At 36.9% G+C, this 18,010-nt stretch overlaps 1 protein-coding gene across 1 annotated transcript in view; it reads left to right on the top strand.

Moving 5' to 3' along the window:
• The window catches only part of Cntn3 (contactin 3), a 313,843-nt gene that overhangs the window by 178,642 nt on the left and 117,191 nt on the right, over positions 1-18,010 (top strand). Inside the window, exon 5 of the mRNA XM_038319459.1 lies at positions 17,558-17,761. Coding sequence (XP_038175387.1) covers positions 17,558-17,761 — 204 coding nt within the window. The remainder of the gene's footprint in view (positions 1-17,557; positions 17,762-18,010) is intronic.

Below are 18,010 nucleotides of genomic sequence, written 5' to 3' on the forward strand. Positions count from 1 at the left end.
TCAAACCCAAGTCTTCTGATTTTATCCAGGCCTTCCTGCTGTGCTGACTACCAGTGATTTCTTTGTTGAGGTTGTAAAAGGTCAGTCTATTTTTCTCTTGTCCATGTGCCTGTAGGCAATTGTGTGGGGCGCCCTATGAACCCATAAAGCAAAGAGAGATGAATATATTGTGAACCCAAACATTATTTTATCCACCCCCTTACAATATGATTTGTCAGGAATGATTGTCAAAAATAAAACTGTTTAGTAGACTTTCTATTGCTAAAAAAGTATTTTGTAAAAATGTATTTTCAACAAGTCTGTCTCTTCCTTTTCAATCGCTATCAAAATTTTGGGTATTTGTGTGATATAAATTGCCTTACATTCAGCTTTATACTAATTTAAAAATACAGTATTTCAATTCTAACATTAGTCATTTGACAGCTGCGCAATTAATTTGTTCCATCAAAAAATAAGTAATTGATATATCTTGAATGTTTTAAGTGTACAACAAACTTCTAACCTATTAGGGTCTCAGTGAGTACTTGTAGGATACACTTTCATGTAAATGTATTCTTTTGAATACATCAAAACAAATCTACCTTTTGAGAAATATTTTCATAAGTAAAAACTGAAAACACTGTGTCTGTATGCATATGTGAGTGAACATACATGCATGCACTCATGATATATGTGCATGAGTTCATGTAAGCATGTGAACTCTGCCTGAGCCTTCAGAAGACTGAGGGTGGCATCTAGTGTATTCCCATATTAATGTCCACCTTCTTATTGGAAGTCGGATCTCTCTCTGGAGCTGAATCTCACAGTTTTGCCTGGACTAGCTATCCAACAAGGCCCACCTGTCTCTACTTTAAGGGATTACATGCATAGACCAGGCACACATAGCTTCTATACATGTGTTGGGGATTTGAGTGCATCTATCTTGCAAATGTTCTTTTCCAGTGAATCATATCCTAGTCCCAATGAAACTATTTTCACCAGAAGTCAACCAACACTACTGCGACCTGTTTGGCAGCCAAGAGCACCGATGTTAGGACATCATGCCTTCAACCATGATGGCTATTGACAAATAACATTCTTGATTTTAGAACATTTGGTTTTGAGAATTTCATACATGAGTACTGTATTTATATCATTTCACCCCAACTCAATCCCCACTCTTTTTTCTGTGCTCTCTCACTCCCTCTTCAACTTCATGACCCGATATCCTCTTCTTCTTTAATACTTACTGGTTGTGTGTGTGTGTGTGTGTGTGTGTGTGTGTGTGTGTGTGTAAATACATTATAACTTTATAAATTACTGTTCTTATTTATATGAGTTTAGGCCTGACCACTTAGGATTGGGTAATCTATCAGGAGCTTGTCCTCGAAGACTAATTCTCTCTCCCTCAGTAGCCATTAATTACTTGTAGCTTATTCAACTCCAGGATGAAAATTCATCAAATTGAAGGAAAAAGAAGACCATTGTAAATCATCTAGGTCTCATTTTCTATGTATGACATTAGAATGTCAAACACAAATTAAATTTCATTTTCATACCCTCTTCCATATGTCATTATCACAGTTATAAAGTTACATTGAGCAGGGGCCCTTTTTTCCCCTCATTTTCTCCTGTTCTCTGAACCTCACTCAAGACAATAGTGTGAAGGCAAATATTTCCAGAACAGCTGTTCTAGTCTGAAAGGCAAAGCAGTCTTTCCCTGACTTCATACGGGTGTGATGCGTTTCTATGAAGATTAGAGACAGCCATCTGACATTGAGACACAATTATTCCCATTTGAAAGTATTTCCAAAAGCAAGATAGAAATAGAAGCCCAGATCACCTCTAACTTTTACTGCAGCACAGAAAGCCACAGGCGACTCCCCAGTTCTCTTCCACCACCTGTACTGTGAAACCCTGTCTCGCTGGGGCTCTTCACTCTGTCACATTAGTTGAAAAGCCGCAGTCAGAGTTCAACTTTGTTCACTTTCTATTCTGAGAAGACAATTTTTTTCTAGTAAATTTAGATTGGCTTACATACTTTCATGGATAAAGTTTAATTTTATGTTTTGCTGCATAATGATTTCATTTGACTTCAACCATAAATATCTGTTCATTTGGTTGCTTTGATGGTAATTTATTCTTCCCATTATTTCTTTCTATATTTATATGTAGAGAAAGAACTATATGTGTGATGAAGTTTATCTCCTTGTCTCCTCCAGAACGTCCCTGGGAAACAGCTCCTGCTGTTCAACTTGGTTGGCCATGGAGCTCAGACACCACATACTATCTCTTTATGGCTTCTTGCTGTCAACAAATCAGAGAATCCTTGTTGAGCAGTAGCATCCAAAGCTTTTTGGCTTTGTTCCCTGACTTTGCCTATCCTTTAGTTTTGGCTCAGAGATGGTTGGGTGTAGGAAGAAGCTGCCTGTTCATTTCCTGGCCTCCCAGACTCCCAAAATTATTACACAGAAACTATATCATTTGAAACACTGCTTGGCCAATGACTGTAGCATATTCCTAGCAAGATTTTACATATTAAATTAACCCATTTCTATTGTTTTATATTTTACCACAAGGCTTGTGGCTTAGGCAAGGTTCCAGCTAGCAGCTTGCATTTTTCTCCTCTGGCAGCTCTCAGTTTAGTTTTCCCCAACCTACCTCTGTTCTGCCCTGCACAGACCCAAAAAAGTCCTTTATTAACCAATGGTATTCACAGCATACAGTGGGGAATCCCACATCAGATGGGATGCTGTGACTTAGGTTATTTAACCCTAGCACTCAGCTTCTCCCACAAAAATCTATATTGTTAATGTTTGACATCTTTGTAAGATCTCTTCAAAGGACAGCAAACAAGATGGTAACAAATTGAAGACAATAACCCTAATTACATTTATTGAGTGCACATTCTTCCATGCTGACTTGTATGTACTTTATGTAATGTGACTCTTTGAATCCAAGTCCTCATTTCCATGGACTCAACCCACCATGCATCAAAATATTCTAAAAGAAATGTGTCTATATTGACCATATACAGATAGATACTTACCTTTTGTCAATACTCCCTACATGGTAGGCTTGTAATGGTTCATTTACAATGGGTATTTTCAACTTTACGATAGTGTAAAAACTACACATATTCAGTAAGAACTCGACCTCAAAATTTGAGTTTTGGCTTCTTCTTGACTACCAACATGCTGAAACATTATACAGCCCCCACTTTCTCAGTTCTGAGCAAGGGCATCCAGTCACAACTATGAGCCAGTCTTCCAATCATGAGACAAACAGCAAAGACTGTAGTGTACCTTGTTGCTAACTAGTGGTATCTAAAAGGCTAGCTGAAATAAATGTACTTTCAGTTAGTGACATCTCCAGTTTGCAATGGATCCATCAAGATATAGCCTCATTTTAAGTCTAGGTCTATCTGTACAATATAACAGCTATTTATATAACATGTTCATGGTATTACATATTTTAAGTAATTTAAAGACTATTTCAACTACACATAAGGGTCTATATAGGTTACAATTATATGATATTACCTGAAGATTTTACTATCCATGAGCATCCTGGAAGAAACCATACAGACACACAGGAAAAACTATGGTTTCTTACATAGTCCTTGGAACAGCTTATATTATAGGTGTTCCAGTTGTCTTCATCTAAAAAAAAAAAAAAAAAAAAAAAAAAAAAAAAAAAAAACCAGGCATAGCCTGCAGAAAAATTTCCCTGACTTACAGAGTAATTTTGGTAGCTTGTGTGGTTTGATCTTACTCATGGAATTTTAAGGTTTTTTTTCTTTTTATTTGTTTGTGTTTTATCTGTCTGATGTTCATGTTTTTATCACCCCCAAGATTGTTTCTTATATAACAATGAAACATTTATAAAAGAATGAAACTTTTTTGAAAATTTGAAGCGATACGATGTCTATCTATCTATAGTATCTATACGACACTAGCTGTCCCTGATCCTGTTCAATTCATGATTAGATTTTAGACGTCACACTCTGATTTTACTCCCAAGTTTGAGTAGCTGCATGGAAAATCAGCCTATGACTAGTGTATGCTGTCACCCATCCTTCCAAGTTTCAAGTCTTTCTTTATATTTTTGAGAATTTAAATTCAATTTTATTTAACTTTTATTAGTAGTATGCATGTTGTGTAGGCATGTGTGTAAAAGAGAGAATAAAAGAGGAGGGAAGATTGAGAGGTGCATATGTGCCACAGTGTGTGTACAGAGGTCAGATGACACTTTATGGAGTTGATTCATGCTTTCCAAATTTACATACACGAAGTCAGGTTATCAAGCTTGAGTAGCAAAGATGTTTCTATGTACTTTGCTACTTCCTTGACTCTAAATTCTTTCTGAATAAAATGATGGAATCCTCTGTGCATGGTCTTAACTGCCTCAACTGAGAAAATGGGGCAATACGTAAGTAAATGTGTATTAATTGTTAAGGTCACTGTGTAACCATAGTAAGTAATCAAATTTACTTGCTTTTATATTTAATTTTTGCTAGTTACTCTTCCACTGAACTTCACTTAGCCCTAATTTTTATATTTTTGAGAGAAAACTTAATTTCATGATTCTCCCAGGTATAGTAACTTTATTTTCTTTTTTATGGGATGTATGTGCTAGTAGTTTTTAATAGAGTAGACACATCAGAAACAGCAAAACTTCCTATATTCCATATTAGAGAATCCTCTACTAACTACAACATGCATATAGATACTCCAGTCTTCATGGTAATTCCACATATCCTAAAGAATCTGTGACCTACATGTTAGTAACTATGGTTCAGTCTTTATATTTTTTAGGTAGGAATAAAAGCTGAGATCAGAGAGATTAAATTTACTGAAGTTCCTCCCTAGAACATGAACGTACTCCTAACCCTGAAATTCTGTAACTCTAAAGCAAGACTGTGCTTCAAAAATGCCCTAGAAAGCATATTTTAATTTGTTTTTTTTTTCAATAAAAAAGATAGCATGGGGAAGTGTGAATGTACACTTAATAGAATTTGCACTTTTGGAACTTGTTTTATCCTATATTTTCTGTAATCTTTTTTCATGTCAGGTGGAAACATCCCTTCACATCTACATTTATAAAGGATCAAAAATAAATTTAGAATGTTATTCTTGGCACCATTAAAAACTCTCTAACCATGTGGGAGTTGGTTACCAACTTGTTATTGCTAAGGTTCTTCCTATTGTGTTGCTTTCCATTCCCTCAGAAGAACAATTGGTGCAAGCATAGTCCTAAGCTCAGATCTGAAGTTGCTCTAGAGAGAAGCAAGGAAATTTATTACTGTCAGAGCTCAGCCATGATAAGTGTCTGTGGACTTCAAATACGGTAAGAGTTATGAGGTCACTTGATGTAAAACATGGTGCTTCAAATATTTCATGACCTCATATAAGTTGGAAACCAGGAAATATTTTTGTTACATGCCAACCATAGGTCAGCTTATTTAATTAATAAAATAAAGGATGAAATATATAAAGATGCTTGTAAATTTCCCATCAGATACACTATTGAAATAAAATAGCGACAAAAGTCTGAGCACTTAGACATTCTCATAGTGAACACAACATATTCCTTGAAGAGAGACAGGAGAGGTGTCTAGATACACAGGACTACAGTCTCACAAGGTAACTGGCACAGTGCAGTTCTCACCTAGAACACATTGCTGCCATGAGTTCACTGGGCAGGAGAGCTATTATGTTAGCTGAGATGGTACTAATGAAAGCCATTAAAGCACTATGTGGTTTGTCATCAGCACAACCAGGAAATCAACAACTTGTTTCCCAGCTGTTTATTTGGGATATATAAATACTATATAGTTAGGGGGAACAAATTAAACATGTAGTATTAAATTACTCGTTGGCAGAATAAAGTTCACACTCCTTGCAGTTGAAACAGAATCAATGAACACTTGGGTCAAAGGATTAGAATTCCTAGGTAAGTTTATGCATGACTTTGATCAAGGAGGAATGTAATGCTTCTCTGCTGCAAATCTACATATTTGCTGCTGGCAGGGAAAACTTTTCATCTTGCTGGTGGAAGAATACTCACAGGACTGCTGTTTTCTTCTTTCCACAGTCAGGCCTGTTTCTTTTATTAGAATCTCTTTATACAGAAACGTCTGAAAGAGGGAGCAGGTGCTTCCATGGAATTTCTTTATTTTGTTTCAGGTAAATATATTTGGAGCCAGAGCAAGGAAAAGAAAAAGAAAGAAGCTATGTATTTAGAACTTCTATTTTAAGCTCTGTCTCTTAGGAAAACTGAAAAGAAATTTAATTGATTTAGTAAACACAAACTGTATTACAATTTATGAATAACTCAAAAGAATTTCATCATTCTTAGATTACAATAAATAATTGGATGTGTTTGAAAACTAGTTCCCTTTTGTCCATTTGGGTGGTGATGAGAGATTTGCCACAGTTCTTCATGGGTTGAAAGGTGCTAAACTCATGGTTTTAAGTTGAATTAGAGCACATTTCCTTTCCATGACTTTGGCTCTGATTTTCATGTCTCTGCCTCATTGGTTTTTGTATAGATTTGAAAATTCCATTGGAGCCATGATGCACTGGATATTTTACATCAAAGCATGAGTTTGATTATACTAGTTGTCCCCATTGAAAGTGAGATGAAAGACAGTAACCCTGAAAGCAGGTACAATGAGTGAGATTAGCATAGCAGTGGAACACTGGATTCATAGAATGTATTAGTTAAAATAATAATTTTAACTAATAAAAACCTTGACATAGTTTACATAAGTGTTACCATTTAGTTCTTACAATCTTCTTTAATTGCCCAATAGAGCATACATCCATTACTGAAATTGTAAGTTAGTAAATACTAAGGCTGAATAATGGAATACTGAACATCATTGGTGGCACTACATAAGAAATTAGGACTCAGAAGTTAAGACCTTTTGCTTTGCAATCATGAGGACCCGAATTCATATCTCGTCATCCATTCAACAAGCTGGACATCCTACAAATGGCTATGCTATCAACTCCAAGGGATTTGATGCTCTCTTCTGGCCTCCTCACTTACAGACATGAATTGCACTCTCTCTCTCCCTCTCTCTCTCACTCACACACACTCACATACCCATAAAGATAAATAAATGTTATTTTAATTATATGGTCTTAGGTGTAATAAACAGTTACCATTTTGGAGGGTCTTAAAGGCAGAGTGTGAGCATTAAAATATTATCTTATTCTTTTTCTGTAATTTTTATCCTAAGTATTCCTTATTACTACTTATGGTATGCAATTACATTCAAAATCTAGAAAAGTGAATGTATGGGAATGAGGAATGATCAGTTACCAGAGTCAGGGTGGTTAGTAGGAAAATATTAATCAAAGGCTGTAAAGATTCTGGTAGAAACAAGAATGATCTTTTTTGATGACTGTTGCATAGTTAATAATTAGAATATATTTTGTATTGACAAAAGTAGATTTTTATGGTTTGACCATACAATAATAAGCATGTGAGCTTGATCCAAACAAGATAACAAATTATATGTGAGTATAAAATCATTATAGCTTATGCTATTTGAAAAGTGCAATTATTATTTGTAAATTATAATACAAAAAGTCTCTATAAGACTATACTACTAAAAAAATCAGAATTTTAATTGTGAAATAAATTTGAATAGTTACATTGTGGTTCTTCATGTACTGCCTAACCTCAGCAAAACTTTCCTTTTAGCTGAATTATTAAAATCAGAGAAAAAGGAGGTGCAAGGATTTTTTTAAAGTCTTGTCTTCAGGGTAATAGAGTGATAGCTATTTCATTTCATATGTGTGCTTTTCTAGAATAAAAGAGTTTTGGGAAGACAGTGAAGCTGGAGTCTGTTTATTGCTTAGCATAACAAGAGAGAAATTGAGATAGTCTGTTTTCCTGATTTTTTTCTATCAATTTCTTCAAAGCTTGTAAAATTCTGTATAAATGTAAATATGAGTTTGAACAGGAGGCCCCTGTGAACTGCAGCGTGTCCTCTGGGATCACAGAAACTGGCATCTATTGAGAACACCACCTGGCTGGAAGGGTGGATGGAAATTACTCTTAATTATTGATGTCTATAAAAATCTTTTTTGTCCTTATGTTTATTCGATGATCAAGCATAATATTTAATCAAATGCTTAAAATCAGGTGCCTTTTCAGCATTTTCATTATCAGATTTATAATGAAACAATCTCTTTTTATTTTATCCTGTCATTTAAAAAAGTCAAATCAAAGGTGTCAAAGGTGTAAGTGTAAGGGTCTTTGATGTTGCTCTTGTTTTATTTTGTGTTTAGTGTTTTGAGACAGGATATCTCAGTGTAACCCTGGCTGTTCTGGAACTCACTCTGCAGATCAGGCTAGCCTCAGACTCAGAGATATGCCAGCCTCTGCCTCCTGAGTGACATGATTAAAATTGTGTGCCACACTGCTCAACAAAGGTGTAAGGTTTAATTGAAGACTTGATGTGGTAATGAGGTAAGCAACAGCAGCAGAAGTGTGTGTGTGTGTGAGGGGGAGGGGCAAAAGGAAAAATATACTTCAAGAATTTATTCAACTTCCTATAGAATTATTATGTATTATCAGTGGTAAGAAGTCCCTTATTGATCTAAGGACATAACTCAGTCACTAAAGAACTCTCCACAGACACACAGGGCCTGAGCTCATATGCACATGACTCCTGTAAGTATAAGGTATAAAAGGCAGGCTTGTCATTCCAATGCTCTGACGACAGAGAAAAAGGATCCCCAGAGCAAGCTAGATAGCTAGACCTGTGAACTCTTGAGTTGGAGAGACCCTTTCTTGATATATAAAGTGGAAGCAATTCAAGGCTACACACACATACACCACACACACACACACACACACACACACACGAACCACACACCAATACACACACATTCTACACACATATACACACACCACACACATGCACACACAAACATATATACACACATACACTCAGGAGAAAAGAAGAAAAACAGAGCCTTACAGTAGGGTGATTCATCTTCTAATGATCTCATTTGTACTTACCTCTGAAAATTGACATTTTATTTTGTTTTAAAAGCCCGGGCACATAGAAGAGAGCAATCATATTCCCATGGCATGCTTTAAAAGGGAGCTTAAACTTTCATAAATGAAAAATCAGACCTAATGAGAAATAGGCTACATTTTGTGATTCTGTTCCTTGATTCCTTTGCCTTTAATTATTTCAGCTATTTTATTGTACCTTTTTATGACTCTGGGGTTCTTTTGAATCATTTGCAGCCCTATACAGACCCTCTCTGGAATTAGCCTCTTAGAGTTGATGTGGGAATTATAACCCAAAAGCACCACCTTCGGATTCTTTACAGGAAAGGCTTCCTGTAGTTAGTTTGTTCTGCAGAAATTTCCATTTTGCAAGGGCAGTGTAAATTTTGCATATCATTTTAATAGCAAGGTAGGTCAATCAAAGTATAATTGGCTCCAATTAGCACTCCCATGAGCTGTAATGTTTCTTATATCTCCTAGACTGCACTTAAAAAGAAATGCTATTTACTGACACTGAAACCGTAAGACTTGTTCACTAGTTACTGTGAGTAATGAGGGAAGTGGGACTCCAAAGACACAGCACTTTGGCAGATACTTAAGGCCTGCACACCAGCATGCATGTGGTATCAAGCATTGCCATGTGAAAATTTCCTATGACAAAGCACTTTGTTTTTCTGTAAAAGAAGGCTTTGGTTATGAAGCCAATGATTTCCTGTATTACTTTGGAACTAATCTTAAAATTGTTTTCTAATATTTTTTCAGGGTACTTGAATTCTTATATAATAAAATGGAGAAACAACCAATTCTGTCTTATGTACTATCATGGTGATTTTTTTTTTCTCATGGTTTATTTTTTTTATATTTAAAAATTTCCATCTCCTTCCCTCCTCCTCCCCCCTCCCTCCCCTCCTTCTCCCCTTTCTCTCCCCTCCTTCTCCCCCTTCCCTCCCCTCCCCTCCACCCATACCTCCCCTCCCTCCCTCTCAAGGCCAAGGAGCCATCAGGGTTCCCCACTCTATGCTAAGACCAAGGTCCTGATTGCTTTAAGAATCACCTCCCTAGAAAGGATTCAGTGAGGCAGAAGAGTTTCCATGAATGTGGGTGGCACAGTTGGGCTAGGATCAGAAAAGGGATGAAGGAGAAAGCCAGCTGAGTTCAAGCATTTCCCTTTTCCTGCTCCCTGACTGCCCTGTAGGGTGTATCTGGTTATCTGGTTGCCTCACACTCCCGTTTTCATGGTTTCCTTGTCACTTCAGTGCCTAATATGGTGATCAAAAGAAATCTTTCTTCCTTCGAGTTGGTTTAGCCACGTATTTCTTTGTAAGAGATGAGGAAGAATACAGATGTTTTAACTGAACATCGTACCAAGTCCCTTTCCATACAACTGGGGGATTGAGTTTCTTGAATCAAGATTCTATTGGGATCTGAACAACTTAGAATGTATATAGAGAGAGAGACAGAGATAGATATAGATATCACAATAATTCTCACTAGTTCTTTTAAACTCATTTCCCGCTGGGGAAATGTAAACTGATTTCTTTCAGTAATGGTCCGCATTCACCAGCCTTGTGGGAGGAATGATGTCAGTCAAAGCCTTGCAATGGTTTTGCCACTTCTTCTTGGGTATCCAAAGCCACTGATGGACAATCTGATTGCCACTGCATATGGTTCCAACTCTCGCCCTCTTGTTTTGAGATCACCTTGGTTACAAAAAAGAAGAATAAGGTCAAGCCAGTGTAAAGAGCTTGACATGGTGATTGGACATGGGGACATTTGTCGAAAATAGCATGAGAAAAAGATTGCATATCACAAAAAAAGGCAATAAGCAGTGATCTTTACAGATGCCCTGAACATAGGCAGGAAAGAAGTCTATCCTATCAGTGACAATAGCAATGGTACCAAAGGAAAAAAAAAAAAAATGGTCAACATTTAAAGGGAGAGAAGGAGAGGCAAAGAGAGTGGGAGAAATACTCCAAACCATTCGTTTTACAAGCAATTGAGGATTAGATTTGACTCTTAGCCGTGCACAGGATCCTAACTGTCCACCCGGGACTAGACTAAAAGCATCATAATTTCAGGCCTTAATACAGTTCTGCTTAGAAACTCACAAGTCAGACTTAACAGGGCTCAAAGTCAAAATGGAGTCAATAGATATTCATAATCATCCAGAGAATTCTGCTGTATACGATTACTATATATAAAACAGCTTTTGAACAACACCCCCCTGAAATGTCAGGAATGCCTCTGATGCCTCATGCTAGCTCCTAACACTTGACCATTCTTTCTTGCTTTAACCTTGTTTTAGCTTGTAGGATATGCACTGTATTTCAGACTGTCAGCCAAGTGGCATCACCTGTAAGCCTCAGAGCAGAATCCTCTTTTGAATCACTGATAAAAAATCTTCAATGACATCAAGTATGCCTCCTTGCACTTTTAAATATGTCTCGTCTAAAAAATAGGTCAGACTTCCCCAGTTGGCGCCACAGAAAATGGCCTGAGTTACTTTTACAATTTTGCCTAACTGCATTTTTGTTTGACAGGATTTCTTCTAGAAAATGCCTGGGCTCAGGATTAAATCTCCTTCATAATAGAATTTCATCATGGAACGAGAAACAAACCCTCTAATGTCGGTAGTGTGCACATTAGTATTTTCTCCTGGTAAACAGCAGAGTGGCATATTTCATGTTAAATTGGCCAGTCGTACACTTCAGTGACTTGGGAAGGAATGTGGCTGACAAAGTGACATCATCCATCATGGACTACTGTTCAAAAACCTGAATTTCAGAACTTTGTTCTCCTTAGTTATGGCTTATTTATGTTCTATTTATTTATAGCTCCCTAGTAATAAAAACATTTGCTATTCCTAATACCCTTATAGCTTTGTTAATATAAAACCTAGCGGTCAAGTTTATTTTTTTTAACCATAGTATATTTATGATTTCCTCAACATGTTGTGAAAGGTTTTGTAGAGTTTCCTTTATTGGTGTCTATGAAATTATCATTATATCTTATTTATAATTTTACATAAAATGATGCTGAATCCTTCCAAAGGATTCTGAACTGATACAATTTGGCTTTGCAGTACTCAATTAACACTTATGGAAAATGAAGTTTATTATAAGTAAGCTCTCATAATATTATAGTAGATATTATTTTGTTTTATTCAAAATGTAATAAATTATGTAATTCTCAAATGTTTTTAAATCAGACCTATGACCTACAAATTTTAACATACTCTTAAAGAAGCAAATGAAGAAAAACTTGATGCAGATTTTCCTTTAAGACAAAAATGTCTGTAAACAAGGTGGGTAGTACACACTTCTACTCACTTTTCATGACATTGTGAACAGAATTAGACATAGGTATAAATCATTTCAGTAAGTCTTTAAAGATCTGAATATTTGTGAAAAGTAATCCCTAGTTGACTTTGAGAGTTGTGGTCACTTTTCTCTTTTGGAATATTCCATTCCTGTCCTCTTATATGTTAATTCTTATGATTGTGTTCTTTAAAACATGATTCTGCCTTCGGCTTTCTAACTCCAGCCAGCATCACATCACTCCTTTTATTTCTATTATTTGGAAGTTTTTTTGATACATAGCATTGTGTCATGGATACTTTTAATTGCTGACTTGACATGATCTAGAGTCTCCTAGGAAGAGTCTCATGAAGAAATTATCTAAATATGTTGACCCATTAGCATGTGTACGCGTGGTTTTGGATGCTTTCATTGTGGTGGAAGTACTGTCCATTATGGCAGCACTGTCTCCTTAGTTTTAGGTCCTGGACTGTGTAAGGGTATAAAGAAGACAGCACTGGTAAGCATGTGTGCATTCTGTCTGCTTTTGCCTGTGGCTGTGGGTGGCTCTTGAAGTTACCACCTTAGCTTCCACAATGATAGGCTATACTCTGAAATTGTGGGCTAATATAAAACCTTTATCCCCTTAATTGCTTTTGCCACAGTTTTTTATGACAACTATAGAAGTAAATCCAGGAAACATTGTAAATATTTATTTGTTGTTGACTATTATCAATAATGTTGATTTCCTACTAGAGCTGTTACTAATCCACAACACAGTTACTAAAACCAGCATGAATTTGTTGTAAAACATTGCAGTTCAACAGGAATTTCCTAAGAGTGACAGCACGGTACTGGGAATTGCTTGTGCTGAATTCTTTCCAGAACTTTGGCCAAGGCTTCGTTGCCCTTGCTTTTGGCAGCTGCCAGTGGCTGCCTATATTCCTTGGCTCTTGGCCTCCGGCAAGTAATCACCTCCCTCAGACTTCTGCTCATTAGTCAGCCCTTTTTCTGACCTTCCTGTGTGTCTTTCCTTAGAAGGATCCTGGTGATTGATTACAGTAGGCACATTCAGGTTCACTGCAATGTCCTTAACATCTTTAGCATAGCCCCATGGCCAGGTGTAGAATTTCCCCAGTGCGGCAATGACAAATGCCTGCAAACTTTGTAACCCAGGTATATGGAAGTCCAGAATCAAATTGTCAGTTTCGTTGACTAAAGTCAAGACATAGGTAGATTTGTATCCCTGTTGTTCTTTTGGAGGCTGAGGGGAGTCCCTGTTGCCTGCCCTGTCGTCATTTACAGTATACCTGCAGTCACAACCTTTCCCAGAACATGGTATCTTAAATATCTCTCTAAGAAAATGAAAACTCTTGCTCTGGTGGATAGAGTTTCTTCTCTTGTCCCTTGCTCATTATCATCCTTACAAAGACTCTTGACTCACTCAGATTATCTAGGAAAGTCTTCCCATCTCAGTGCTCTATGTTGCTTACATCTGCTGAGTCCCACTTTTTGCCTTAGGACACATCCCTAGGTTTGCAGGGCTGGGTGTGGAGTACTAGGGTCAGTTATTCTGTATAATGCACTAAGAGTCACCCAAACGCTTGAGTTTTGATTTAGATATGTGAAAACCTCACTGAGCACATGCTTCCTCACCCTCTCCTTGCATCTCAAAGTCTATTTCAAGTATTTCCTCCTCCAGCTACAAGGGGCCTCTTCTCCATACTTCTGCTTCTTCTTGTTGTTTTTGTTTGTTAGTGGTCAAGACTCCTTATTCTCTGGACTCTTCTGAGGGTGTATTAGAACGGAGCTCTATTTTATTATTCACTTCCATATAAATGAGTGCCTAATTTAACATATAGAAACTGTACTGTTGGGATATTTAGAAAAAGGAAGTGCTTATGAAACTTTAACATCACCCTTTAAAGCATAAAATATTTATGATGCATCATTTAATGAAGATTGTATATGGATTAGTCCTGGGTGACATTTTAAGGTTGGAGTTTATCTCTGTAATTTAGAGGCTGTCTATGCATGGGTCTGTGATAGACTTCCGTGTCTGCCTGATGACACTAACTCCTGAAGGGAGAGTGTGAGTCCTCACTGCTGCAGACAGCAGCTCATTGCCTTTTGCCCTTTTCATTATGAAGAGTTGGATTCCTTCTACTCACTAATTGCATTAACAGGGAACCAGTTTTCTCTTTGTGGTGTCAGTGTCCAAGGCAAAGAGCCTTATACTGTTTCACACTGGAGTACTGAAGAGCTTTTCGGGTCTATCAGACAGAGGCCAGCATATTTGAAAACCCTGGAAGTGAGGTGAGGGTATTATCTCGATAGAAATTTAGAAGAGCAATTGTCCCTTGAGAAAGAAAGTTTATGAGCCTGAAGAGACCCTTTCTCCAGATCAAAGGGAAGGGACAGTTTTAAATACAGAAAAGTCTGTTGTTCAATGTCAGCAACCAAGTTAGTTCAGGTTCCTGGGAAGTAAACACTGAAATCAGATTAAAGGATCAGACTTGAACAAGATTCCTGGGGAGGACCTGTAAAGGGGGAGGGATTAGTTTCAAGAAGAACTAATCGAGAATCAGTTCACATATCTTTCAACAAAAAAGAGAAGAGTCAGATTGCAGCAAAGATCTGAAAGTATTTTGAAAACTTCTCTGCTAATTGTTCCAAGCAGAACTGTCCATAGGAAAAACCCTACATGGAGCAGGAATGGTGAGAAACAACAATCTCATTGACTTCAGCCAGTTCGGAGGAGTCTGGCTGATAGTGGCTGTAGCACCTTCCTCTAGTATGCATGTAGACGACATTTATCTATCTTCTCTGCAACAGGGTTTTTTCAGTAGGACCTGAGTGGAGCCACCCATGTCTACCAGAGTACCCCAAAGGCACACACTGATAAGTTTGATTTCTTTCTTTAGTTTCCCTGAGCTGTTACTATGACAAAGACAAAAATCATCACATTCTCAGTGATATTAAAATACTGTATTGTTTTAGGTGCTAGTATTTTTATCATGAGAAGAAAAACAGTAAGTGGACTCATGAAATAATTGTTATTTTACAATGAATGTTTTAGTTAAAATTGCTCTTGATATTTTTCCAAGGTATTACATATTCCTATTGCCTGTGTGAGACAGCTTGCATGAATTTACTGAATGTTTGGTTTTCTGACACTTGTACTGAATTCTTTCTTTCAATTATTCTTATTTTGGATAAACTGCAATTTATTTTGACTGCCCAATTCCTAAACTGGGAACAAAGTTTTAATCTGGCTGGATCATAGAAGAAAGACTACTGTATTGACTCTCTATCTTGAGCAGTTTAATAAACACAGAAAGAATGCTTTGTCTCTATTAAACAAAATGAGGTGGAGGGGGCATCTGAAAGGTGAACATTGGCTGAGAGCCACAGGAGGACCCTAAAGAGCCTCTGCTGCAGCAATAGCCAGTTTTACCAAGTACTGAAGAAGCTTATCTTTCCTTTTCAACATTATTTTTCTTTAAGATTTATATAGTACAATTATGAGAGTAATAAGCAACATGGGGATAGGCAAGAGACTAACGGGAATGAATGTTTGAGGTTTCTTTTTTTCCATAAAATTCAACAAACAACTTTAGAATTTTCTATCTCATTGTTGACTTGATTACACCCTCATAAAGTATTCTTCACTCTTTGAAAAAAAGAAAGCAGCATTTATGAATATACAATGTGCAATGTGTTTCCTCGGGTGAGATAGAGCATTGTCATAGACATCATCATGGATTGTTATTGCCAAGTTCTTCAAATTTTCTTATTCTGTTGGCTTTTTATATGCTTTGTGCTCTCCCTGGGGGAAGGCTTTCATCCTTGTGTGTTTGAATCTTCTCTTGATATTTATGTCTACTCTTCAGTCATGAAAGAAGTTTATATCCCCTTCCCCTGAAACTCACAGCATCTCTCAACCAAACCTGCCTCTTTTCATAGTGCTCTATGAAGTGGGGACGGGAGAGGCAGGGAAGGGAGCAGAGAAAAATGTAGAGCTCAATAAATATCAATAAAAAAGAGACAATATCTTTAAAAAAAAAGAAGTGATTGTCCATTCTTTCCAAAAAGGAAAAGTATTTTATGATGCTAATTGTACTTCAAATCATTTTTACTTGTACCTCATTAAATTTATACTAATAGCATAAATGTCAAACTTTAAATAATATTAAGCTTCTGGGTTTTAGATCCTCAAATTACTGAGAATTAAGTGTTATAAGTCATAAATTCTGTGCTTGCTTTACTGACTTCCTTCTTCCTTTTCTCTGTTTTCTTTTGTAATTTCACTAACCTTACTTCACTGGTTAATTCTTATAAAGACCTTCAAAAAGAATTTTTGAAGATATACTTACATTCCCATGAGCAGTATATAGAGTCCTCTCACATTTATGGATCCTAGATTTCATACATAAAAGAAATATATATATATATTCATATATATATGAATGACATGAAACTAGAAGTGAAACTCAGGAAAGGGGACTAATGGGAAGGGGAGCAGTAAAGGTGCACTGTTGACATATATGAGAACATGGTCAAAATATATTCTTTACGTGTATGTCTTTATGAGACCCAATATTATATATGATGAAAGAGAGGGAGGGGTGGGAGGGAAGGAGAGAGAGAGAGAGAGACAGAGAGAAAGAGACAGAGACAGAGAGAGACAGAGACAGAGAGACAGAGAGACAGGGAGAGAGAGGGAGAGAGAGAGATAGAGAGAGAGAGAGAGAAGAGGAAGAATAAAAAAAGAAATAACAAGAAGACAAACGTCTTTGTGAGCTCAGGATCATCATATACAAAGACCCAGGAGCCAGAGAAGCCCAAGAGTTTAGAAGAGTTTGTGGGAGGGACTTGTGTTGAGATTGAGTCCCTAAGTGTTACTCATAAGAAGTTAAGGAACTGTTATGAATTGGATGTTAGTAATTCCTATATTGTGATTGGTAATTAAAGATATAGAATTATAGAGACATAAATTAAAAAGGAGCAAGAGCAAAGCCAGAGAAGTGTATAAAAGCATAACCTAGAACAGGGACTAGGAAGAATGTGAAGGTGCTATGTGTACTAGAATGCCAATCAGCAGTCTTCTCCATTGTGATATAAAATGAATGCCTAATCAAGTTCTCTTCTACATGACTTGCAAGAAAACATCACTTTTGTACACTTTCAACTGATTCTGGCACACTTTGCTAAGTAATGAAATGTATTTCTTCTTTTGATAGAACTATCATATGCTTGGGTCTTCAATGAGTATCCATCATTTGTCGAAGAAGACAGTCGGAGATTTGTCTCTCAAGAGACAGGGCACCTCTACATAGCTAAGGTGGAGTCATCTGATGTGGGAAACTACACATGTGTGGTGACTAGCACTGTGACAAATGCCAGAGTATTGGGCTCTCCAACCCCTTTGGTGCTACGCTCTGATGGTAAGAGACCTACAAAGGAATGCCCATGAAGTTACTTGTTTTCATTTTTGTCAGCTGCGCGTGTTTTATCATAAGCTTAAAAGTCTCACTAAAATGAAATTATAAAAATAATTAAGTGACATTGCCTGATAACTGCTGAAGAGGTATGTATAAGATTCAGGAGAAAACCAGTTTAGGAGTTGGGCTATAGCTTACTGTGTAAAATACTTACTTCACATATACACAGCCCTAGGTTTAATACTCAGAACT

Source organism: Arvicola amphibius, chromosome 2 (genome assembly GCF_903992535.2).
Source record: "Arvicola amphibius chromosome 2, mArvAmp1.2, whole genome shotgun sequence".
Taxonomy (NCBI): domain Eukaryota; kingdom Metazoa; phylum Chordata; class Mammalia; order Rodentia; family Cricetidae; genus Arvicola; species Arvicola amphibius.